This window comes from Elgaria multicarinata, chromosome 13 (assembly GCF_023053635.1).
Source record: "Elgaria multicarinata webbii isolate HBS135686 ecotype San Diego chromosome 13, rElgMul1.1.pri, whole genome shotgun sequence".
NCBI lineage: Eukaryota > Metazoa > Chordata > Lepidosauria > Squamata > Anguidae > Elgaria > Elgaria multicarinata.
Window position 1 is genome coordinate 6,554,293 of NC_086183.1, and position 25,427 is coordinate 6,579,719.

Here is a 25,427-nt window from a genome sequence, read left to right on the forward strand (position 1 = left end):
GGGAGAATAGAGACGTTAGAAGTCCAGGACAGCATCTAGAATTGCATCTGTGACATGTTGGAGAGGAGGTGGGATTGTCCCTTCTTCCATGAGGGGATCAGTACAAAGCATCTACTTGAGGGGCAAAGCGGCTCTGAAAGCTAGAGAAGCAAAATGAAGCCCGTTTTCCAAAGTCAGTCCAGCCAGGCAAGGTTTGAGGAGAGAGGTAAAAGTAAAAATGACACCCCCTTGCTATGGACCTGAGCTTGGTGTTTTTATTAAAGGATATACAGATGTGGAAAGTGGAGGCAAGAAAGTGGGTCTTCCCCTCTAGAATCAGCTGCCTGAAACAACTATTTCATCTTCTACAGCCCCTTCTGCTATGGTGTCATCTGCCTCATCTTTAGGGCAGATATGGCATCAATTCAATCCTCTCTCTCTCTCTCTCTCTCTCTCTCACACACACACACACACACACACACACACGAAAAACTCTGTCCAGCATTGCCTGTACAAGCCACTGGATGGTTTTGGTACGATCCTTTTCACACCTTCACTTGCAGTTGGTCTAGCCTGATCTTTCCATAGAGGTCCAGCAAGGGTGTGCCTAGACCCCCTAGACTAAATTTCCTTCTCCCCATGGGGAGAAGGAAATTTAGGAAGGAACTGAGGCTTACGTTGCCTTTTCAAAAGGTAAAAAGCCCAATCACAAACACACTTAGGAAAGGGGAGAGCTGTAGCACAGTGGCAGAGCACCTGCTTTGCATGCAGAAGGTCCCAGGTTCAATCCCCAGGTAGAGCTGGAAAAACTCCTGCCTGAAACCCTGGAGAACCACTTCTAGTCAGCTTAGGCTAACCTTACCCAACCAGGTGAGGGCACCAGGGTGGGAGAAGCTGAGCCTAGACCTACTGTTCCAGCCAATTCTCTCCTCTTGACTGAGCCCCTTTCCATCATCAACCCCTTGGCTGCTTCCTCACTCGGCCCCATTGCTTTCATTCCTGCTTTGCCTCCCATTCCCAAGGGTATTCACTGTTGCTATGGCAACCTGATCTCCTGGCTTCCTCTGGACCGATTTCTCCTAGCCCCTCGAAGCTACATATCAGCTGCTGACCTCCATCCCTTGGTGGTGGAACATCTCCAAGTACCAGAGTGATCACTGGAGGATCCGATACAGCTCCCTTAGAGTTCTGACTGGTTCAGACTGAAACCCAGAGCAGATTCATCACCCCACTGACATCGGCTCCACAAGCCTTCAGAGAGTGATTCAATGACCAGAGCTACACATCACACTAGCAGTCAAGAGCTGCAGTACTCTGACACAGATCCAGTCTATTAAGAGAGGGCACGTCCCACCGTCCACAACCCCCATACACCTATTAGCCAATTGATAGACTGAAAAGACCTGGAGTAAGTGGCCAGCCACTTTCTTTTTAGAGTAGCCTTCCAGAAACACCATTTGCTGATAAGGACTTGACAGCTATGACAAGGTAAAGGGCCACACAAATCCTGTTTTACATCAGCTTCTGTGTGATTCTTTTAATGTGTGGCAGCTGTAGATCATTTGATTTGACCAACCATCAGAATCAGCCAATCCACTCCCATCACCCACATTTCAAATAGATTGGCCCACCTACCCATTGCCCGAAAGGAGGACAAAAGAAGACACAGATTTGCGTAACATTTGCAAATGATAATTTATATGCATAGATGCAGATTTAGAAATAATTATTATAATTTAAATAGAAATACAGTCCCTCTCACCGTAGTGCGGAAGACTATGACCAGGTGGCCTGTGTACCTGCCTGTTCAGTCTCCTGTTCAGGTGCTCATTGTTGACGGGCAACAGTTCTTATGGTTCTTGATCTTTAAAAAAGGACACCTGGCCGCCCTAATTTGAACTGATGTGGATCACAGATAGGAAGAGAGTTCTGACAGGTAACTCAATGTAGTTGCTACTTACAATACACAATCCAATCAAATGAGGCCTTTCTGTCCATAAGTCATTTCCAACCAAGTCCAGAAGACAGAAGAGAAGATGGAAATGTGTGAGGGATGGACACTGTCTTCACCCCAGCTATGAGGAGGTTAAGGAAGATGACCTAATATTGGCTGGAAATCTGTTTTCTGAGGGTGGCGGCAGAGGTGGTGGCGGTGGCAAGGGCAGCGGGTGGCAGCGGGTGACCTTTCGCACCATCGCCCACAAATCTGTCCGGAAGCGCTTGATGGAGAAGCAATAGATGAGTGGGTCGATGCAGCTGTTGAGGCTCAGGAGAGCCACACTGAACATGTGGAGGTTGTCCAGGAATGATGGAGGGCTGCACAGAGAGCCAGACATCCAGTCAGCTACCCAGGGAACCAGGGAGAGGTGATAGGGGGCCACGCAGACTACAAACACCAACAGCATGCCCAGGGCCATGGCGCGTGCTCGACGCCGGTGTCCACCTCGACAGGTGCCGGTGGCAGCGGAGAGAGATCTCATGATGGACAGGTAGGCGCCTAACACGATCAGGAAGGAGGCCGCAAACAAAACCACCATGGCGTAGGCGTAGCTGCTCCGGCCCGAGTGCTGCTCAAAACACTTCAGGCTGATGGATTCAGCCCGGTGAGTCTGCTGGGTAACCAAGGAGGGAACAGCACAGGCTACGCACAACACCCAGGCCACCGTGCAGGCCACCAACGCTCCCTGGGGTTTGTTCAAGGCCAGCTCCAGCTTGGCCACCGTACAGTAGCGGTTGAGGCTAATGAGTGTCATGAAGGCCATGGCGCTGTAGGTAGCCAAATAATAGGTGGCCCCGGCCAGGCGGCAGAAGGCTTCCGGCAGCTCCCAGTGCCCCTCCGCCAGGTAGTAAGGGATCCAGAACGGCAGGGTGAGGTTGAAGAAGATGTCAGCCAGTGTGAGGTTGATGAGGTAGATGCGGATCGCCTTCCTCACCCGCCCGCTCTGCAGGAAGACGAGCAAGGCCGCCAGGTTGCCTGGCAACCCCACGCACAACACCAGGCAGTAGACGGCTGGCACCAGGATGAACTGCATGGGGTCGTTAAGCCGGCACCGGCCCCCCATGATGGTGGAGTTGTTCATCCCAATGCTGCTAAAAGACAGGAAGGGAGGGAGCATCAGGCCAAAATGAAAGCAGAAGTGGCGAGAAAGCAGGGAGACAGAGAAAATGGCCAGTTTGCAGGTAGGTAATGGAAGAAGGCCAGTAGACCGACAAGACAGGACAGCTTGGATGGACAGACAAGACACTTTGTGGGTGAGTGGACACTGCATGTAAGAAGGTGGTGATAGACTGATAGACAGACAGACAGACAGACAGACAGACAGACAGACAGATTAACATTAACCCACAGACTATTTCCATTTGTTTACAAATATATTGCACTATGAAAGCGGAATAAAAAAGGCAGGAGTCACACCAAGCAGGATATAGTGGTATGAAAGCGGTCTATGGTATATGTCAATGGGCCCCAACAGTTATCAATGTGCTTCAATACCGCTATAAAGCAGTAGTGTGGCTCCCTTTTACACACCGCTTTCATAGTGGAATATCCTGCTTGGTGTAGATGTGCCCTGGCACCCGCCGGAGGTGTTGCACTACAACAACCCCCAGCACCAGCTAGGCATGCTGGCTGGGGGGTGCTGGGAGTTGTAGTCCAACACCTCCAGAGGGTACCAGGTCGAGGAAGGCTGTTTTAGGGTGTGGATGGGCTCAAAGATATAGATGAGCAGATGGACCAATGATGCAAAATAGGAAGGTACGAATGAATGGCCGAACCAGCATTGGGATGGAGAGCCGGAAACAGACAAGAGAGGGTGTGTGCAAAGAGACAGGCAGGTTGGAAGCCCAGGCTAGCGGAACTACGCACACGCCAGTAATCCCCAGCTGGGGCCAGAAAGATCTAATCAAAGGAAAAACCCACTCACATTCCAGAGAGTCTGAGCCTCTCCTTCCAACCCTCCCCCTCCCCAACCCTCTGCCTCATCTTCTGAGGCTTGGAACTTCCTTGTGTGGCACAGCTGCAAGGAGATGCCTCCGAGAACTGCCACACTTTAGTGGAGACACGGCTCCTGGCTCCAGCCAGCAGCTGCTGGGACTTAGCACCCATTAGGTCCATGTGCCAGAATGTCTCCTTGGCCGCCGACGCAGTTCACCTGTTCTAATCCCAGCCTCTCTTGCCAAGCCAGAGCGCAGCTGCGGAAAGTGGACGCTTCCTGCCAGGCAAAGCCTCCTCTCCTCTGCTCCTTTCCCCCACATCGGACAGGGAAACTTTCCCCCCTTGTCTGGGAAAAAATCCAGGACGTTGATCAGAAACTACAAAAGTTGGTGAGTGGTTTATTTTCCTGGAGAAACTAGGAGCTCTTAAATTTGAGTTTTTGGAGGTCAAATTCTAACCAGATCCACAGAAGAATCACATATATTTTAAACAATTTTCTTGCTGCTGATGATGATGATGATTATCATCATCATCATCATCATCATTATTCTCCATTCTGCCCAAAATGGCTAACAATAACAATACAGATCAAAAACTTAATCCTAATTAAAACACAACATTAAAAACAGATCCATTAAAGCACAACTAAAAACACAATACAAGAAATAGACAGCAACCAAACAACTAAAAGTAATTATTTGTACCTCCTCGAACCTTTAGGTCATTTTCGGAGGACCTCCCCTGGTGGTCCTTTAGTGGTGTCCCCACTAAAAGGAAGTCAGGTGGGTTACTAGAAGAGAGAGGGCCTTCTCGGTTGTGACACCATTTATGGATTCCGTTTCCCAAAGAGGCTCACTTTGTGCCTATTTTGTTATCTTTCCAGGTGAAGACCTTTCTTTTCTCCCACGCATTTCTCCCATGGAGATTTTTACATAATTTACATTGCTTTTTTCCTGTGCCGCTTGTTGTGGTTTATATTGGATTTTATTCTTTTAGCTGTATCCAACTTTGGTTACTGGGCAACTTAAGGGCTGGGTCTAAAGGCGCTATCTAAGGTACACCTTGGACAGCTCCTTGAGAGTTCTGACTGGAAGTGGATTCACTGTCCCACTGACATCAGAGCCACCAGCCTCCATTGTACACGTACACACACACACACACAAACACACACACAATGCACTCACCTGTACACATATCTCTCTGAGACAATCATTCCCTTAAACATCACTTACACAGCACCCACATCACTTCCTGACTGTTAGAGCAGTGCGACAATGGAACCAATGACCTAGGCAGGTGGTGGGCTCTCCCACACTAGAGGCCTACAAGAGGCAGCTGGACAACCATCTGGCAGGGATGCTTTAAGGTGGATCCTTGCACTGGGTAGGGGGTTGGACTCAGTGGCCTTGTAGGCCCCTTCCAACTCTACTATTCTATGATTCTATGATCACATCAAAATCCCTCTTGAAGATCAGGCAGTCTGTTCATTGTTTATCTGTAGCTCATGCTTTTTTAAAAGTTTATAAGCGAAATAACACCTAAGCTGAATTAGTCCCAGTAAAGTCAACAGATCTTAGGGTTGCTAGCCTGGCATGCAGAAATTAAGCAGGTACAGAGGCCAGAGCTACACCAAGCAAGATATGACACTTTGAAAATGGTTTGAAAACTGTTTACGGAGTGTGTCCTGGGCCCCAACAGTTGTCACTACTGTTATAAACCATTTTAAAGCAGGAGTGTAGATCCTGTCTAAGTTAGTTTTTCTGACATAGAGATACAATGATGGGGAAAAGCTTCACTTGCACATTGCTGGGTGTCACGGCGCTATTAATGGCAATGAAATGAGCAATTACCACAAAACATGGTGATGGCCACCAATTTGGATGGCTTTAAAAGGGGGGTTGGATAAATTCCTGGAGAAGACTATCAATGGCTACTAGTCCTGATAGCTATGTGCTATCTCCAGTATCCGAGGCAGCAAGCTTATATGCACCAGTTGCTGGGGAAACAGGGGAGTAGGATGCTTTTGCACCCATGTCCTGCTTGTGGGTTCATACAGCTGGTTGGCCACTGTGTGAACCAAGTGCTGGGCTAGATGGACCCTCGGTCTGATCCAGCAGGGCTCTTATGTCCTTAATTTAAAAAACAAAAAAGGTTGGCAGCTCAAATGGATCTATTGCACAGAAAGGGATTCAAGGTGAAAATCGAAATATTTCTCAGGTAGAAATTGGTCCTAAGTCAGTTCCGTTCTCATTCTTACCTAGCCAATACAACTGGAATCCCTTGGAAGGTGATGGTGTTTCTAGATGCAAGGCTGTCTGTGTTCAGCAAGCGCCTGCATCCAGCAAACCTAACTGCACGTTAACTAGAAAGAAACCCAATCGAACAGGCCAACTACAAAATGTCTGTTGTTTTCTGCAGCTATTTATCACAACTGAGTCATTTTGCCATCAGCTGGGAGATACGCTCCAGGGGTTAAAGCAGGCAGGTGGGAAACAGTTGTCAATATATTCACAAAAGAAGCAAAGCCCAGCTTCAACCACAAAGGAGTGGTTTTGGCTTAGCATGTGAAAAACCGGAGTCATGGAAGCTACGCCTTCAAAGCAAAGTGTGTGGGGCCCCACAGGGAAGGGTTGAAGTCCCATTATAAAGGGTTAATTGATGAGATGATCAAAGTCTTTAAAATGGAACACACGCACACCCCAAGGGGGGTATTCATTTACTGGAGTGTGTGTGCCTGTCATGTGGTTTGTCGCATCTCAGGCTTGGGAGTATGAACCACTTCCTCTGGGTCATGACAAGTTTGTGTGAATGAGTTCAAACGGTGACAGTAGTACCAAACCTGAGGGTTCTACAGCAGGTTGCATAAGGCCAGACGCAAACAGCATCCGTTCCTGACCTCAAGCTTACAATCCCAAGGCAACACACAAAGGGATAAAGGGATAAGGAGGAGACAGGAAAACAAACTCGGGCACCGATCCTTTGAGCAGAGGTGGGCAACGTCCTTGGATAGGGCAACCACCTTGGCCACTCCAGGACCCTGCACGGACCACGTCCTTCCTCTACGGTTGCAAGGAGTGATTGCCACTGCCAAAATCACAGCAATTCTATTGGGGGGGGGGGGCAGGCACGTCATTGCCTGGCAGAATCAGGTTTCCAGCAGCCTGCCAAACAGCTAGAATCGGAGAGTGGGTGGGTAGAATTCAATTGGGTGAAAGCATCCTCTCTTCCCCCCTCTCTCTTTCACCCCCCCTCTCTCTCTGTGTCACCCCCTTTTCTTTTTCCCTCTGTCTCTCCATCACCCCTTTCTCTCTGTCATCCCCTTTTCTCCTTCCATCTCTCTTTCTGTCACCTCCTTCTCTCGCCCTCTCTCCCACACACTTCCCCTCTCCCCCTGCCTCCCTCTTCCTCTCTGTCACCCCCTTTTTCTTCCCCCTCCCTCTCTCTCTTTGTCACACCCTTCTCACTTCCCCCTCCAACATTTCTCCCCCTCTTCCCTCCCACTCAGCAAAGGATAGATGTCTGTCTCCTGCCAGAGGTCTAAACTGATCACTTGCAGAGGGCTTTTTTTTCTTTTTTAACATCAGGCTGAGGGCTGCAGCTTGCCCACCCATGATTTGGCCAGCATTACCTACTCTGCCTGGCAACACTTCTCCAGGTATCAGGAAGAGACAGGATTTTCCCATCACCTGCTATTTGATCTTTAAATAAATAAATAGTGTGCTAGCTCCAGTATCTGAGGCAATAAGCCTGTGTACACCAGTTGCTGGGGAACATGGGTGGGGGGGTGCTGTTGCACCATGTCCTGCTTGCTCATCCCTGGCCGATGGCTGGTTGGCCACTGTGTGAACAGAGTGCTGGACTAGATGGACCCTTGGTCTGATCCAGCATCAGGGCACTTCTGATGTTCTTATGTTCTTAAATAAATAACCTAGCGATGCCAATGATTGAACCACGGACCTTCTACAAGCCAAGCCTGTGTTCTCCCACTAAGCTGCAATCCCTCCTCCAGGTCTTCTAAAATGATGCCTGCTGCACAACTATTGTTTTACCCATGTGCAAGTATATGCACATTTAAGCAATTAATTATGTTCACCTATGAAAGCTCATACAATTAATCGACTATGGCTGCAATTCTAGACACGCTTTCCTTGGTGTAAGCCCCACTGAACTTAGTGGGGCTGACTTCCAAGTAGATATGCATATGAAAGACTGTAAAATGTCTTTAACTGGATGCCAGACCCAGAAGAAAAGAATTTAGGAGCTTGGGGGCAGGAGGAGACAACGGAGGCAGGTCACTATAGGGTTTCATAAATGTGTGAATGGTGTAAAAAAGAAAAGAGAATATGGATAACAGGTGTCAGCATGAAGATTAAGCAGGTAGAGAGTCAAGAAAAAGATATATCATAGCAGAAAGAAAAGGGAGTATAGGCCGTGAGCCTCCCAAGCTGGGATACTTGAGCATTACCACTTTACGAAAAGGCTGGGGATCTCTAATGAGACATTCTTGTCATCGTGATGAAATTACAGGTTTCTTTGAGAACACAAGAAGAGCCATGCTGGATCAGACCAAAGTTCCACCTAGCACTCCGTTCAGTGGCCGGCCAGCTGTCAACCAGGAACCCACAAGCAGGACACGGGTGCAACAGCATCCTCCCACCCATGTTCCCCAGCAATATAGGGTTACATTTCAGCCTGCAAACATTCCAAACTCGCTTTAAGCTTGCTTTGCAACCCCACTTCAAACCTGTTTAAATGCAGAATGCAGATGGACCCGCAATGATGCAGGTGGATATGGGGTGGGCTCTGGAAAACAAGGACGCTACCAGGTCATTCTGGGCCATCCAATACTGCTGTGCTAGCACCTGTACTACTCAGCTGCAATTCCCGTTGTTCTCAGCAAGGCTTACTCCCAGGTAAGCGGGTCTAGGACTGCATCCCCAAACCAACATTTTGTACACTGGCCCTTGAAACGGCAGTTCCCACACTAACCCTTCCTCCATCCCAGCCAGGACACAGACCTGGTCCTTGCAGGATCGCCCAGTGTTTATAGCACAAGATATTCTGCTGAAAATAACTTCTGCAGACGTCGCAACAACCCTTGAAGATGGCACTAATAAAAAGCAAAAGGCCAAAAGGCAGAGGGCTTTTCTCTAATCAGACCATTTTCAGCATCCTGAGACTATTCTCTCGTTTTGTGCCCATCTCGGCTGCTCACCCGCCTTGCACCCTTGTAAGCTCTCACTTCGCCTCGTCTGACCCTTCCAAAAACTTTGCCAGACCCCTGTGCTTGCCATCTGCCAACCCAAAAAGAAATCGCCGGATCTTATGGAGGCAGTTCCAAGTCACGCTCTCCTTACCCTTCTTCCAGGGTGGGCCTGTATCCCTCGCTCTCGCAATGTCCTTCTCCTAAAGAGGGCTGCAGTGCTTCGCTCAATCGCTCTTCCTCTCTCTGATGTACGTGTCTCATTTCCCCCTCGCTCTGTGGTTCCTCTGTCTCTTCCCCCACCCCGTATGTCGGAGGTTAATCCTGGCAATTGTGCAGAGCAAGCAGCTGGTGGTGGGACGGTGCACCTGTGCATGTATGTAACGCTGGTTTCCCCAAAGGGAACAGAATCAGAGGGTCCTAAGCGGGGGGTGGGGAATCAGGCAGCCATCGAGTCCTGCCCCACATTCCGAGCACCATCTGCCTCCCATGTATTGACCCACAGAGCAAAGGGGGCGAAAAGAGGAGCTCCACCTCATCAGGCTGCATGCAGAGCAGAGTTCCAGATGGCTCAAGGAAGCGAGCCAAGCCACATGCTACATCAGAAGAGAAAAATGGGCATTGCATCTTTGTCTGGACAGGAACCCTATTTTATTTATGTTACACTGTAAAGCACCACGCGCACACATATATCAAAATAGCATCCAGGGTAGCAAAAAAAATATGCTCAAGGTAACTTCCTTCCTTTGGTCTGCCCTGAATCTCCCCAAAATCAGCTTCGTGCGATGACCTGGGCCCTAATGCAATGAGAGAAGGGGGGGAAACTCACCTTAGCCGCTTTCTCCACAACATGCTCGATTTTATACACCTCAATCATGTCTCTGCGCCCTTGCCCCGTTACCCTTTTCCCTCAGCTATATGGCCTCAAATATTTTTTTGCCTTTCCTCATATGGGAGGAGGTGCACCCTTACTACCTCACCTTTCCTTTCCTTCAAGAACAGGGTAATCACAATTCTCAGTGCTTACCTTCCCCACAAAAAAAAGTGATGGTGACTTTTATGTAACTGTAAGGGTGCAGTTCTATAAACAGAGGAAAAGTCTTACAATTCCCAGCATTCCTGAGTCAGCATGGCTGGCTGGGGCATGCTGAATTGTAGGGCTTTTTTCTGTCTAAACTTACATGGAATTGTGCCCTAATAGTTACTAGAAGTGTCTCTATATTAAGGGGGGAACCACACCCTTACCACTTTTTCTTCTTCCGGGTCTTTCCGTGTAGATGGTGACCAGCGCCGATCACGAGATTTGTAATTGAAAATTTCCCCACTTGGCAATGCTCCATGAAGTTAAATGAAACAGCACCATCTAGTGGCCCACGATATCCCGTGCTAATTTTAAAAAGGGCATTATCTCTGAACTTTTTTAAAGTGAGATTAGCAGGGAAAGGTGCAGGAGACATCCTGGAGGTTGACGGTGTCACGTAAAGGACATGCAAACTTAATTATGAGCATGCAATAAATCACTCATGTAGGGAAGCTCTCTGGGGCATTTTTAAACACTATTAGTAATAATAATAATTACATTTCTATATCATTTATTTATTTATTTATTTATTTGTTACATTTCTATACCACCCAATAGCCGGAGCTCTCTGGGCGGTTCACTTCATAGCTGAAGCTCTCTGGGCAGTTTACAAAGTATTCACAACCAATACTCCTAAAATCATCTGCCTTAAAAAGAAATTGTGACGGTTTTCCATAGCAGGTCTTTAAACCTTGCTGATTTTTTCTTCTCTTCCCTCCATCCCACCATCCCCATCCCCATCCCCACATGTTAAAATCTGAAACCTCTAGGAATGCACTTGGTTCCTTGCACTCCTACCCCCCCCACACACACACACACAAACACACATCAGTTGCTCCCATCTTAGTAAAACTTGCATCACAGGATTTTCAGAGAGCGTTTAGCCAGAGCTGAGCACAAAGAACAGGGACAGGATGTGAATCAGCCCCAGGGAAAGGATATCTGTTAACAAAAGCATTCTGGCCGCCCACCCACTGCATCCTGCAAAGTTTAACAGTGCCTGAAAGGCTGGATAATGAATACATAAGATCTGAGCAAGAGTAGCTCATTTTATTTATACATAGACAGACAGACACAAACAAATGCACACGCCTCCTGGCAACTTAAACAGTTGGGCTGTACATTTTGGCATTTTTCTGGTCTTCCCTCTCCCCTTTTCCATCCCCTAAAAGGAAGGACGTCTCTTGGTTAGAGGAAACAAGCCTTTGACAGTCCCTGGGAAACCAGGAGCCAGGTAAATGTTACAGAAGAAAACCTGATCCAAGGAGCATTCCCACTCTCAAGGCTGCTGGCTCCGGTTTCAGTGGGGCTGTGAATCCATCCTGGGTTTTAGTCAGAACCAGACATCACTCTAAAGAAGCTGCTCAATGTGCAAAATCCTATCCCCAAAATAGGTTCAGCACCTTGGACAGCTCCTTTAGAGTTCCAGCTGGTTCTGACTGAAACTTGGAATGGATTCACAGCCCCACTGAAAACGGCCCTTCCAATGGCCAACTCGGGCTTTCTTGTAACCGGATGGTAGACAGGGAGTTGTATCCAGCCTGGAAGGAAAAGCACCAGAAGCAGTGGTCTTCTTCTGGCGGCTGCACAAGCATCAGCACAGGAGCGTTGAACCTCTTTCAGCCCGAGGGCCAAATTCCACTACAGAGAAGCTTGGGGGGGGGGGGGTTGGGTCACATTGCAGTAGTGGTTGGGGCCAAAGGCAAAAAAGGGCACAGCCAAAATAGGTTTTACTGCCAGTAGCCAAGCCTTGGGAGAGCCCATGTGGTGTAGTGGTAAGAGTGTTAGACTGGGAGTCAAGAGATCTGGGTTCTAGTCCCCACTTGGCCATGGAAGCCCACTTTGGGCCAGTCACAGACTTTCAGCCCACCCTACCTCACAGGGTTGTTGTTGTAAGCATAAAAATGGAGAGGATTATGTACACCACCTTGTATTCCCTGGAGGGAAAAAGGTGGGATATAAATGTAAGAAGTAAAAAATAGAACAGGTAGCAAACATGCCTCCAATGGTGAGACAGAGATCAGGTAACAATTATCCATGCCTTGGTTACATCATGGTTAGACTATTGCAATGTGTGTGGGGGGAGGGGGGTATCTTGAACAACCACTGGAAACTTCAATCAGTGTCAAAAGCAGCAGCTAGACTGATTACTGGTGCATAGTATCATGACCATATCACCTTATATGGAAAGAGCTGCACTAGCTGCCAATTTTTTTGTGGGATCAATTCAAAGTGTTGGTCTTACCCTTTAAAGCAGGGGTGCTGTGCCTGAGGCCCGCACATCAAATCCAACATGTCTACATGGCTCCTAATCTGCCCCGCCACGATTCCCCAGATGGGCTTTCTCCCAGCCGCCCATCATTTGATGGTTTCTAGGGTTGTGCAGACACAGACACTCTCGGAGTCAACTCGGAGGCTGATTTGGAGCTTCCAAGTCAGCCCCAATTTGACTCAGGACACCTCAGCACTGCCCCAGCCCACTTCTGATTTGGTTCCAAATCCGAAGCAGGCCAGGTGTTGTAGACACCCAGGAAAGCCAGGCACGAGGCCTACCAGAAGTCAATAGGACTCCCCCACTCCCAGCCTCTGTAGTTTACAACAGTACATCTATGGCAGGCCAGAGCAGCTCTCATGGAGGACAGACGCCTCACCAGTGTGTGCGGAGGCTTCAGGTAAATGCTACAGTCAGGCCGAAGAGGAGGGCCCGGGCTGGCCATTGGGCCAAATCAGCCCAAAGCTCTTTGTCTGATTCGGGCCGAGGCGAGCTGAACTGGCCCACTTCGACTCGGATTCGGGGTTTGGGACTGAGGCAAAGCACACACACCCTTGCGGTTTCCTGGATTTTGCACATTTTCCCACTTTCTAAAAGGTTGGGATGCCTCTCCTAAGGTTTAGTGACTGGCAGGAAGAGCAAAAATACTCTGGGGGGTTTTAAATGGAATTTGTCCCTCAGGCTGAAACAGGTTCAACACCCCTGCCAAGGCCAACCCAAGACATTTTGTTGCCTGAGGCAAAGGTCAAAATGTCGCTCCCCCTTCCCATTCCATGTACAATTGACAGAACTGACAGTTGAATTTTACATTGGCAATGGGAGTGCAACCTCCACATCTGAGGGCAGCAGGCTAGCTTAGGGGGGCACACGGCAGGCACGATGACCCACAGCTCTCTCCTCCAACATCTTGTTGCCACCTGCCAGCATCTGCTGCCTGAGACCAGCGCCTCACTCCACCTAATGGTAGGGCCAGTCCTGACCCCTGCTGCAAAGTCTTAAACAGCTCAGGGTCTGGCTAGCTGAAAGACTGTCGCTTTATGAACCTGCCTGGTTATCGATATCAACAAAGGCCTTTTTAAGGACCTCTCACCCTCTCTGAAGTCCATTTGTCAGGACTTTCTCCTCAATAACTCCCAAATTATTATAGGGGCAGAGAGAGATTCGCTGTTGCCTTCTCCAGGGACAAGAAACCAGTTTGAACGAAGGCTCAGTCTTTCAGAATCTGGATCAGCTCACCGAGCATCTGAAACATGTTTGTTGTTCTTGGAGAAGGCCGAGGGGGGAAATTGGAGGCCGGAATAAAAATAAATTGCAAGAAAAACAGGACATGGCTCCAGAGGCCATTGCCTGCCACCCTCTTTCTTGTGTTAGAATCCGCCCTGCAACGATTATAAAGATATCCTTCAACCAAAATGAGGGCTTATTAAGGAGATGAAGAGCTTCTGGCACTGTTGCTTTGGACGTACGGTTGGGCAATTGTCACTAGACAGGGAGCTGGCGTGGTAGCTTTCTCCTCAGCGAGAGAGGGCGTTGGTTGTGTCAGAAGAAGGAGAACCTCTTGGGCCCACAGGCTTCCCTACAAATGGCCGAACAAATGTATCTCCTTAAAAAATAAGCAGGGGGAAAGTATCTTAGGAATGAATTCCTCCAAGGAACCCAAGACAGCATACATAATCATCCTCCTCTCCATTTTATCCTCACAACAACCCTGTGAGGTAGGTTGGGCTGAGAGTCTGTGACTGTCCCAAAGTCACCCAGTGGGCTTCCATGGCCGAGTTGGGACTAGAACCCAGATCTCCTGACGCCCAGTCCAACACTTTAGCCACTACACCACACTGGCTCTCTTGACTGAGAAAACGCAGGAAAGGTCTCCATCGATCGAGGCCTCTTCTGGCTCAGCAACTGTGACAGGAACAGACAGGCCCAATCTCTGGTGGAAGCAACCCACACCTGTTGCAGACATTTAAAATACCCCTTTTTTCAGATATGGGGGCAGGAGTCCTCAGGGCCTCCTGTCACCTCTTACTGAGGGAAGCTGCTTGGGGCGTCTTCCCCTGACAAGGCACAGCGACCACAGCAAACCATTCTGCAACTTGCCTTCCTGGCTGGCTCCTCTCCTGAGGAATTAAAGCACTCCTCCAACTCAATCATGGCTTCACTGTGTTCACTCTTACATGGCCCAGATTATAAATTCCACTTATCCAAAATTACTGACCATCACCCTCATTTCGAAATTATTATTATTATTATTATTTATTTATTTATATAGCACCATCAGTGTACATGGTGCTGTACAGAGTAAAACAGTAAATAGCAAGACCCTGCCGCATAGGCTTACAATCTAATAAAATCATAGTAAAACAATAAGGAGGGGAAGAGAATGCAAACAGGTACAGGGTAGGGTAAGCAGGCACAGGGTAGGGTAAAATATTTGGGGTGCCCCACCCACCCACAGGCTATTTGAATAAAGGAGGTGGCAAAGGACTCACACTTGGGCTCAACCACTTTCTTCAATTTGGATCCATGTGTTAGGGTTGCCAATGTTTTAACTAGCCCAGCTCCAGTGCCTTTAACAAAAGACTGACACACTCGAAAGTAAACAGGTGATTTTATAATTTCTGCCTGACATGGAGATAAAGCGATGGGAAAACCTGCATTTGTTCAATCTTTATCAATTTGTTGATAAAGGCAGAGGAGCAGATGTAGTAAAACTGTTGGCAACCCTGTCTATTTGACTCCTGCTGGGCCCTGAAACAACCACCATACTTAAAATTGATGTAAAAAGTGCCCATTGCTATTGTAGATTCCATTGCCCTGTGTGCTTACATGGTTGCCATGACAACAAGGTTCTAAGTTGGCCCAACTCTTTGTGAAGGAGACCAAGGGTTCCGATGACACTCATCGACTTCCCAGACTTGGCTGCTGGCAGAAGCACCTCTGGGTCCCTCTTGCTGGCGGCTCTGTCGCTTCCGCTTGGCTGTCCTTTTGTCGTGGCAGCTAAGAAGCAGTTCAGAGTAAGTGTTGGCCACCCAGCCACAAACAGGGGTACATATTTCCTAGTCTCCGTTTTTAGCCAGTACGAATCCTCAAAAAGGATCGTGTTGCAGAGGTAGATCTTTTGACAGCAGCAATGTACACCCAAATCTCTGTATCTACTTCACAAATTTGAACTAGTTTGATGCCAGTTGAATTGCCATAACTTCCTTCAAGGAACTAGGGAATTGCAAATATGAGAAGCTGATGATGTGCATTTCCTGGAGTTCGATTGAGTGGCGGCCAGCATCCTGGATGAGGGGCAGACGAGGATGGGAACACATTTCCCGAACAAACTGCTAGAGTAACAAGCAATCCCTATTCATGCTGTTATTACCAGCCTTGGGAATCAGAGGTAGCTGGTATTTCTGGGCGGCCAGGGCGCCAAGTACCCAACTTTGGTTGAGTTTTCCCTCCCCTCAGCTTTGAACTCATGTTCTCGTCGTCTCCGCCTACTGCAACTCCATGGCTCCGCCTACATGTAGCTGCTTTGGCCCACCAGGCCCAATGGGCGTGAACCACCACTGCTTGGAGTACTAGGGAAGACATTGGGCAATGTAAGGGCAGATGTGCCCTTACGGACCTGCTGCCCAGCTTCCCTGGGGGCAGAAGTGCCTCCTCTTCAGCCTTCGCCCGATTCCAAAGCCAGCTCTCTTGAGTTAATGGAGCAGGAGACGACATTAGGGGCAGTGACTCTTCCTCTTAGGCTGGAGGGACTAGACAAAAGCACACCACAAGTCTTACCTTGTCACTGGCAACCAGCTATTTTATTTCTACCCAGCCCTTTCAACAACAGCATCCATCCCAAGGTCCATAAAAAACAAAGACACAAGGTCAAAATCAATCAACAAATTAAACAGCTGTTTGAAACAATCCATATTCATCACCAAAAGGAGTCAAAAGAAACACCAAAACATTAGGTCCTAAGAAATATATCCGCCAATCAAAGAACGGTAAAACCAGATCCAAAGACAAATACAATGACTGAACAGGCAGAAAAACTCATTTCAACAAACTCTGGTCAAACAAGGGAGGACTTTGGCTGCCACATAAAAAGAGAACACACAGACAGCGCCAGGCAAATATACTTAAGGGGGGAGGTCCACATTCAGAGCAAATCAGCTGACAGGAAGGTTCGTGAGCATCCTTGGCTTACATCATGTTTAGCCTGGAGAAGAGAAGATTGAGGGGAGACATGAGAGCACTCTTCAAAGACTTAAAAGGTTGTCACACAGAGGAGGGCCAGGATCTCTTCTCGATCCTCCCAGAGTGCAGGACACGGAATAACGGGCTCAAGTTAAAGGAAGCCAGATTCCGGCTGGACATCAGGAAAAACTTCCTGACTGTTAGAGCAGCATTGAGCAGGGGGTTGGACTCAATGACCTTATAAGCCCCTTCCAACTCTACTATTCTATGATCATAAACAGGTCTTGCCAATTCCCTTTTACAACCAGCATGCCAGAGGTCAGAGCTCCTCCCCGCTGCTCTTTCGAGTGCCAAGCGCTTTTTGCACTCATGTCCTACCCTGTTTCCCCGAAAGTAAGACAAGGGGGAGGGGGGCCTTACCTGCCTCCGTCCGCGGTCCGTCGGCTTCTTCAATTGAGCCCGTGGTTCAACCAGGAAGTCTGGGCCGTGTGGCCTAGACTTCCTGGTTGAACCACGGGCTCAATTGAAGAAGCCGACGGACCGCGGACGGAGGCAGGTAAGGGAGAGGAGGGCGGGGGGGGGTTACCGGGCCCTGCCGCCGTTGCCGCATGGGCGACAGTGACAGCGGCAGGGCCCGGTAAACCCCTTACCTTTCTGGCGGAGCTCCGGATCGAGGCGAAGGATCCGCCTTCACCTCGATCCTCTTCGCCACGCTCTGCCGGCCCCCCAATCCTCTTCGCTTCCGCCTTAAGGGCAGGCGAAGCCCCCTGCTCCGGTTCTAATTCGCCGGTCCGATTAGAAGCGGAGCACATCCCTAGATTTCAGGCTTGCAGGATCCACTTTGATCTTTATTAGAACCCCTGAGTTCCACCGGCTGGTGCCTTATGCAAAATACGTGCACTTAGAATTCTGAGCCCCGGGATCGGTTTCAATCTCACATTCGTTCCACGCACAAATACACTCCTAACTCCAAGCTTCTTTCATTTCATCAGTATAATTTGGTGTGTGTTTATATATAATTGTTGCTGCTATTGTTAAACTACTGGGAGTCAGAATCTACGGCAAATCACCCAGAGATCTATCAGCTTGGCAAGGAAGTCCATCCACAATTTGTAGACTTCCAATCATTCCGTGGAAGGCATTACTGTCTGCAAGCGCTACCTACACAGCCACACATGGTGGGCTCAAGACATTTCACTGCTGGGGGTCAAGCAGCAAATGGAAACCTCTCTCTCTCTCTCTCTCTCTCTCTCTCTCTCTCTCTCTCTCTCTCTCTCTCTCTCTCTCTCACACACACACACACACACACACACACACCAAGACAAGGTTCATAGCATTCAAAGCCAGGCACATTATTTAGGCACATGAGGCAGAAAATCCTACAAGCACTTTTCCTCATCTCTCGCAAAGCAATTAACTGAATGCTGCCCTTTTAAATCTGCTGCCTGAGTCAGCTGCCTCATGGTAGGGCCGGCCCTGCATTCACAGGTTAAAGTGTTGTTCTTATAGGCTCCACCTATCAAAGATCATGCACTCCTACCCCTTGAATGCTCACAAAAGGAGAGCCACAATAATGCTCACTTAAGGAAGAATATGGAGCCGGGGCAGGCAACGTTTCTTCGGTTGAGCGCCACATTCCCTTGCAGGTAATCTATTGGGACTCACGTAGCAGTGGTGGGCAGGGACAAATCCAAAACTGGATGTCCCACACCTTTTCTGTTTCTCCCATCTCCTTTTCTCTTTTTTCCTTCCACCCTCTCTCTTTCTCTCTCCTCCTCTTCCATCCCACCCAGATCACTCTCGCCAGATCAGTATTACCGTTTCTGAAATTAGGCGGAACACTAAATGAAATGAGGCCACGGGTCACGGAGGTTGCCCACCCTGATATAGAGAGAGGTGAGTGAAAACCCACCAGAGGTTGCGGATTCCGTTTAGTCCTTGAATACGCACGCAAAATCAGATCCCGAAATTTATGCCACAACTTATTTTACCCTGGGGTAGCCAGCTGTGTAAAACCCAAGGCCTTAGACTACCGTTTCCAAGGATTCCTTGGGGAAGGCCACAATTATTTCTTTAAAGGCGCCTCTATGCTCAAAGCTCTAGTATAAATGTAATTCCTGTAGATATGGCATATTCTCAGCTGTTAGGAAAACACATTGAAATTCTCACATACGAGTCAACAAAACTCTTCCGTGGCAGCCCACAAACTGCCGCAGAAATGGCTCACTCTGGACTCCACAACGGTCTATCTTGGGCAGGTTTTGCTTTTTTAAAAATGCATTTCGGTTTTCATCTGACATACGTTGCTCCCTTGTCCAAATCTATGAAATCCACGGATCAAGGCAGCACCTGGCTGGTTTAGCAGAGAAGGCAGTGGCTCCAGGCTGAAGAAGGGAAAGAACATTGACGAAAGGGATAGCTGAGGAAAGCCCTAACTCTTGCCAAGGTTGATTTACACGGATCTCAACGCCCTCCTGGATTACGCTTCAGCAGGACCCATTTTATGCATCAGCGATTTTGAAGGGAGTGGGCGAGGGCGAGGAGAGCAAGTGGGCTTGGTGCTGCCGCCTCAACAGCCGTATTTCCAACCCTCCCCTCCAGGTCAATTTTCCCACCCCCACCTTGCCCTCAGTCAAACTTTGATTTGGCACATTTCCCTCTTCCCCGGATGTTGAGGAGAAGCAGAAGACCCAAGGAGACCGTAGCCGGGGCACACATGGCAATGGGTTTCTTCAAAACCAAGAGGGTGTAGATGGCACCTGCAGAGAGAGAACAGAAGGTGGAAAGTTATGAAAAAGACACGCCAAGCCACACGTCACGGATAGGGTCCTCTCTTGCCTGGGCGCTCGTGGGACCCACCGCCTGCACAATGCGGCTTCTGCGGTTCTAAAAACAGAACGGAGCTCTCCTGACCCGTCCCGATCCGCTCATGTCCAAGGCCATTTTTAGAATGGCAAAAGCCCCGTTGGGAAAACAGCTTTGTCGGATGCTGCCCTGGGAGATTCCCACCCCCTGCTCCCAGCAGTCTCTAGTCTGCACCCGCTCCTATTCATTGCAGGGTTTTTTTATATATATACACACACATGAAAGCCTATGTCACCTTTCTGGCTGCAAAATTCCTAGGGCAACTAACGAATGGAAAATAAAGTAACTGATAATCAAATGTGACTACTCAAAAGCGAATCAAGAAAAGAGTAAGAAAGAGATCTAAGGTAGGAACGGTAAGAAAATGAGTGAAAAAAAATGACAGATTGAACACAGCAAGATAACACGCTGTGAGACCGAGGCAAATAAAAAGGGTCTTCGCCTGACATCACAGAGGCATCGGGTTCAAGGGGTTGAAACAGACTGTAAGCTACTTGGGACAGAGACCTGCTTGTCTGCTTACAAAACTCCGTAAAGCATATGAGTCTCTAAGCCAGCCTTCCTCAACCTGGGGCACTCCAGATGTGATGGACTGCATCTCCCAGAATGCCCCAGGCTGGGGCATTCTGGGAGTTGTAGTCCAAAACATCTGGAGTGCCCCAGGTTGAGAAAGGCTGCTAAGCGGCTTGAAATAGAGACCTCTCTTTTTGGCCCATGAAAGTCGCCTACACGGAGCGTTCCAGATGTGTCGGAGTGCAACTCCTACATCCTGAACCAGCACGGCCAATGGGAATGATAGGAGCTGCAGTCCAACATCCGGAGGGCACCTGGTTGGGGAAGGCTGCCCTAAAACATCATACACACAATTGTGCTACGGAGATACATTTTTATTCTTAGTCTTACTATTGGCAGGACCAGCCCCCGTTTGCCCATTACGATGCAAGAAGCTGTTTCACCCAGCTGCTGTCCAGCTTTTCCTCCCCAGCCGCAGTCTGCCTTGGTCTGCTGCATCTCTGGACAATTTCCCCCAAGAGGAAGTCAATGGCTTGATAAGATCCAAAAGCAGTTTCAAAGGGTGGCAGGAATGATAATATCAGTAGTCAATTATCCAAAGCTAGAAGAAGGAACAGCCCATCTGTAAACCAGTTCCAAGCTATTTCTAACACCATGAAGATGGCATAAATGAAGGCCAGGTTTTCGGTTGTAAAAACAACAACCACACACCCATGTAGTGCCCCAGTTGCCTGCAAGAAACTTGGCAATGCAACTCCTCAACCGGCAAGTAAAAAGGATGGCTAGTTAGTCTGTGGCGCCCCCTGCTGGGATACACACGTAGAGTCATCCTGACCACTTTCTCAAGTGCTCAGGACAAAAGTGGGGAACCGGTGGCCCTCCAGATGTTGTTGGACTACAATGCCAATCGTCCCTGACCCATTGGCTGGGGCTGATGGGAGGTGGAGTCCAACAATAGCTGGAAGATCATAAGTCCCCACACCTGGCTCAGGGAATTGGGAAGCTTTTAACCAGTTTGTTGTTTCTAGGTATGAAGAGTTAACATCAGCCATCCGGGCCAACGATGCCCACAGGAAGCTCACAAGCCGGGCAGGAATGCAAAAGTAGTAAAAGGAGCCCTGTCCTAGGGATGTAGGGATTGCTTAAAATCTTGTCTGCGTTTCGTGGATTGCTGGGCACCTTTCGTTCTGTCCACTCATTGACAGAATCAGGTGGGGGGGGGGTTAAGTTTCCAAAATGCGCAAATCCCCCACCCCCCAAATGTGCATTTCACACTTCAACCTGCGGGGAAATGCATATTTTCAGACAATTTTTTTTTGTATTTTGCATATTTTTGTATTACTAAATCTGCGCAAAATTCCAGAAACTTAGGGAAACGGTCCACAAGCCTAGAGAAACTTCCCCAGCTGAATCTGCAGGTTGTATTCCTAAAAACCCAAACTCATTTGATTCCACTGCAGATTTCTCTGACATCCCTACCTTGTCCTTCCTCTTCCAGCCCCAATCTATCAGCTGAGATTATAAATGCTTCCTGCTACACACAAGCCCTTTGGGCTCCAACCCTTCTCCTTTCTCTGGAAACGAATGAACCCCCAGATAGGACAACCCTTACCTATCATGACAATGGTGAGTACAAAATTACTGAGTTCCTGCAGCAACTGGGGCCCAAAGGCCAAAAGCAAACCCGCCACCACTTCTATCCAGCCCACTGCTTCCAGGTAGAGGGCCGGCTCCAGCTTGTAACCAAACTCCTTCAGGGGAAAGACATCAGCAAACTGCACAAACTGAGATTTCTGGAACAAAGGGAGAAAAGAGGAGTTAAATAAAAACAAGGGAAGCAGAGGCCAAGGAATCACAGCAACATGCAATAGCAGAGTTGGAAGGGGCCATAAGGCCATCGAGTCCAACCCTCTGCTCAATGCAGGAATCCATCCTAAAGACGGCTGTCCAGTTGCCTCTTGAAGGCCTCTAGTGTGGGAGAGCCCACAACCTCCCTAGGTAACTGGTTCCATTGTCGTACTGCTCTAACAGTCAGGAAGTTTTTCCTGTTGTCCAGCCAGAATCTGGCTTCCTGTAACTTGAGCCCATTATTCTGTGTCCTGCACTCTGGGAGGATCAAGAAGGGGAGTTTTTTTTGTGGGGGAGGGGTTTCAGGGGTGACCCCCCCCAACTTGCCCAGAACAAGTGTGGCAGAAAAAGATAGGTTAAATGGGGGGGGGGGGGAGGCAGATAGGAAACATCCTCAGCTCCCCATAGAAGCAAGGGTTGTTTGGCTGCCCCTGGGTGACTGGCCCCTTTAATATAATTTAAAATAAATAGCAAATAGAGGGAGGCCTGATCAGCAGCAACCAGCTGCTCAGGAGTAAAGGCCTACACACGAGCAAGGCAAGTTAGCCAGTGGCTGAACTCAAAGTCAAGGGCACACAGAGGCAGGCGTCAACTAAGATCTTAATTTGATAGGCCGTTTGGCACGGCGAAGGCTGTTCCCCTCCTGGTTCCAGTGTGGCCCGCATACCCCTCCCGGCCTCTTTTGCAGCCGAGTTGGCCACAACAGCGAAACGGCAATTTTTCTTTTTTTAAAAAAAGAAAAAGTATCATCTCAGGAGTGTTATTTTGCATCGTTTTTGCACACACGCTCCCCACACGGCTTGCTGGAGAGAAATTGCAGGGGTTTTCCCCACCGCAGTCAAATTTCAATGTGCAGCAGTGGGGGATTGGGGGGAATTCAGGGGGGGGATGCAGCCCCCCACATCCCCTGGACATTCCCCACTTCTGATTTAGCAGGGAAATTTAAAAGAAAATATTAGGGAGGTCCTTTCTTTTCAACACTTTGTTCATTTAATTCCAAGTCGTTTTCCATTTCCTTCAAGTTCCCTTCCCAAAAAGCCATCTATATTAACCCTTTAAAGGCACAATCCCAGGCTTGTTTAGACAGAAAATAGTCCTACAACTCCCACCATGCCATAATATCCCTGCTCATGCTGGCTAGGGCTGATGGGAGCTGTAGTCCAAAATATCTTAAATGGTCTTATAGCACTGTCATGACTACAGGAATAAAACAGCTTCTGGCGCCCTGATGCTGAACACATTGTCTTGAGAATAAGGTTGTTGTTTTTCTAGAAAAGGATGAACGCTTTTAAAAGGAAAAATAATAAAATATAAGCATCTGTACCAATGCAGATACCTGGCCTGCTACCCTCCACAACAAAATGGTTTGTGGTTGTGGTTGTTTTTAGAGCGTCACCACACAGGGGAAATTGCATTTACTTACTATCGCTTCTCCACCTGTGCATTTGTCCCTCATTACTTCCTCTTTTGAAAGAGGAAGTAAACACCGTGCAGGTGGCCCATTCCGTGGGCCGTTTTGATCCCTCTCCTTCTCCTGCATATAGCAGGGAACAGCAGCAACTTTCATCTTTAAAAATAAGTTGGACTTACTTTGGGGGGGGGCGTTGTGGCGTGAAGAAGGCTAGAAGGGGCAGGAGGCAGATGACATAGTGAGAGGGACCCGTGAAAATCTGTGAGTGCCCAGTAATGAGAATGCAATGAAACGCTTGTCTGATGGAGCTCTCTGCGGCCTGGTTCGTACATAATGCTAACCCGTGGTTTATTTAAACTATGTTTTTTTGCCCTACCTAGGCGTTGTCTGGCACTTGACTGAACAAACCCTGATTTGTTTGCTCAGTCCCTGTGTTGTTTATTTCCCTGGACTTTGACACCCAAGCCCAGCCTCATCCTCACAGCTCCTGATGCAGTTGCATATATATATATGGTCGATAGCCCCAATAAACAGACAAGTTGCACTATTGTACTGTAAAACTGCACATTCTTATTGCATAAGTGGCATGAATCCTCTCCGGATTGAGGGAACCCCTTTTGAAAACGTTTTTTCCCGCCAGACAAACAACTGGCTAAGAGTGAAAGTAAACAGCTGCTCACGCTTCCGACAGGCTCCAACCATTCAAACCCCGGCCCACATGGCGCCAAAACAGTTTCAAACAGAAGGCCGGAGAAGCGATGCCAGATTTCAAGAGCGATCCTAGAGGCAGGTTGACACGGGTCTCTCCCACCCTCTACCCCCCGAGGAAACGCGGGTGTAGCCCGGAGCAAAGCCCCGATTCACACAACCCAATTGGACGGAAGCTTGATCGCCAACCTGCTTTAGTCCAGGGATAATCCGGAAACGATTCCAGAACCGTTTAAACAAAAGCAAAGCCCGGTTTAATTCGAACCCGGCTAAAATGAAACGAGACAAAGAGAGTGAACAAACGGTGCGTTTGCACACTAGAGTCCCGCAGATTGCTAGCCGATCTAGCTGGGTTGCAAAAGGGAAGGAAGGCAGCTGTCCTCGCAAGCAAACTCCACGGTGTTCAAAGGAGCTTACTCACAAGTAAGCGTGCCCAGGGCTGCAACCTTAAGAGCCTAATGCAAAACGCGCCAACGGCATGCATGTACAGACACGAGCTTTTGGCGAAGTGAAGGCTCTGATCCCGTGCACCCTTACTTGCGCGCAAGTTCCACTGGAACCAAAACGGGACTTCCTCCTGAGAGCACCCATTCCCGGCCTTGCACTACCCGGCCAGAACCCTCCGCACACTTCGGTGTTTCAGTTTCCAATGGGGGCTCACCTCCGAGTAAACCCTGAGGATCGAACCGCACCTCGGCAATCCCCTGCCCACTTACTCGCGAGGAACATCCCCGCGCGCGCATCTACACAGCTAGGCCGTATAGAAACAGACCCATGCGTAATACTGCTACTGCTACCGAAGAACTCCGTGCTGTAGATCGGCTGCACGCCTACTTCCGAGGAAGCCCATGCCCGGGGCTGGCTGCACCGCCCGAGCAGGCGGCTAGTCAAGGGTTGGTTTTTTAGCAAGCAGCCCCTGCTAGCGCCTCTCGCTCGCTCGCTCTCACACGCGCACACACACTCGCGCGCGCGCGCGCGCGCCCTGTTGCAAATGGCCAAACAAGCCCCCGGTCCGGACGGATCCTCGGCCGCGGCCCAGGCACCGGGCTGGACGGATCCCTCTCGCACCCTTGCAGCTCACCAGCTGCTGATGGACGTCGCTTGCAATCTGATCGGTCAGTTTGACGACGCCGGAGGCGGCGAAGAAAAGGCCCAGCAGCACGCGGAGCGCGGAGAAGAGCAGCGCCATGGCTCGGTCCCTCTGGCCGCGTCTCCCTCCCCGGCTGACTGCGGGCGAGGCGGAGGCGGAGCGGGGAGGAAGCTGAACAGCCGGAGGGGAGGCGGTGCAGCCGCCAAGCACAGAGCGGCCTTGGCCCGGCCCGGCCCGGCCCGGCCCGGCCTCCAGCTCCTCCGTGGAATCGGTGGCTAAACTGGTGAGGCGGCGAAGGGAAGCCGTTGCGCCTTGGCCGACGCGTTGTTGAACTGGCCGCCGGT

General features: G+C 49.2%; 2 protein-coding genes across 3 annotated transcripts in view; both read right to left on the reverse strand.

Annotated features, from left to right (window-relative positions):
* The window catches only part of TMEM35B (transmembrane protein 35B), a 225,240-nt gene extending 200,031 nt beyond the window's left edge, over positions 1-25,209 (reverse strand). The window contains exons 1-3 of one of the 2 annotated variants that reach the window (XR_010026078.1): positions 25,075-25,209; positions 21,639-21,819; positions 18,516-19,407 (exon numbers count right to left, since the gene is read on the reverse strand). Coding sequence is in view for 1 of the 2 variants with exons in the window: in XM_063140157.1 (XP_062996227.1) it covers positions 19,277-19,407; positions 21,639-21,819; positions 25,075-25,182 (420 nt within the window). In the remaining variant the exon portion in view is untranslated. Of the gene's footprint in view, positions 1-17,270; positions 19,408-21,638; positions 21,820-25,074 lie in introns of those variants that run through there. The other variant, XM_063140157.1, reaches the window with a different exon arrangement.
* On the reverse strand, positions 1,755-3,253 carry LOC134408031 (platelet-activating factor receptor-like). Its single transcript, XM_063140093.1, has one exon. The coding sequence runs from the start codon at positions 3,246-3,248 to the stop codon at positions 2,055-2,057; it is 1,194 nt and encodes a 397-aa protein (XP_062996163.1). The 5' UTR covers positions 3,249-3,253; the 3' UTR covers positions 1,755-2,054.
* Positions 25,210-25,427: the final 218 nt, after the last annotated feature.

Excerpts from the sequence above, each read along its gene's own strand:
- LOC134408031 (XM_063140093.1), bottom strand. The coding sequence starts at position 3,248 with ATGCAGTGTCCACTCACCCACAAAGTGTCTTGTCTGTCCATCCAAGCT.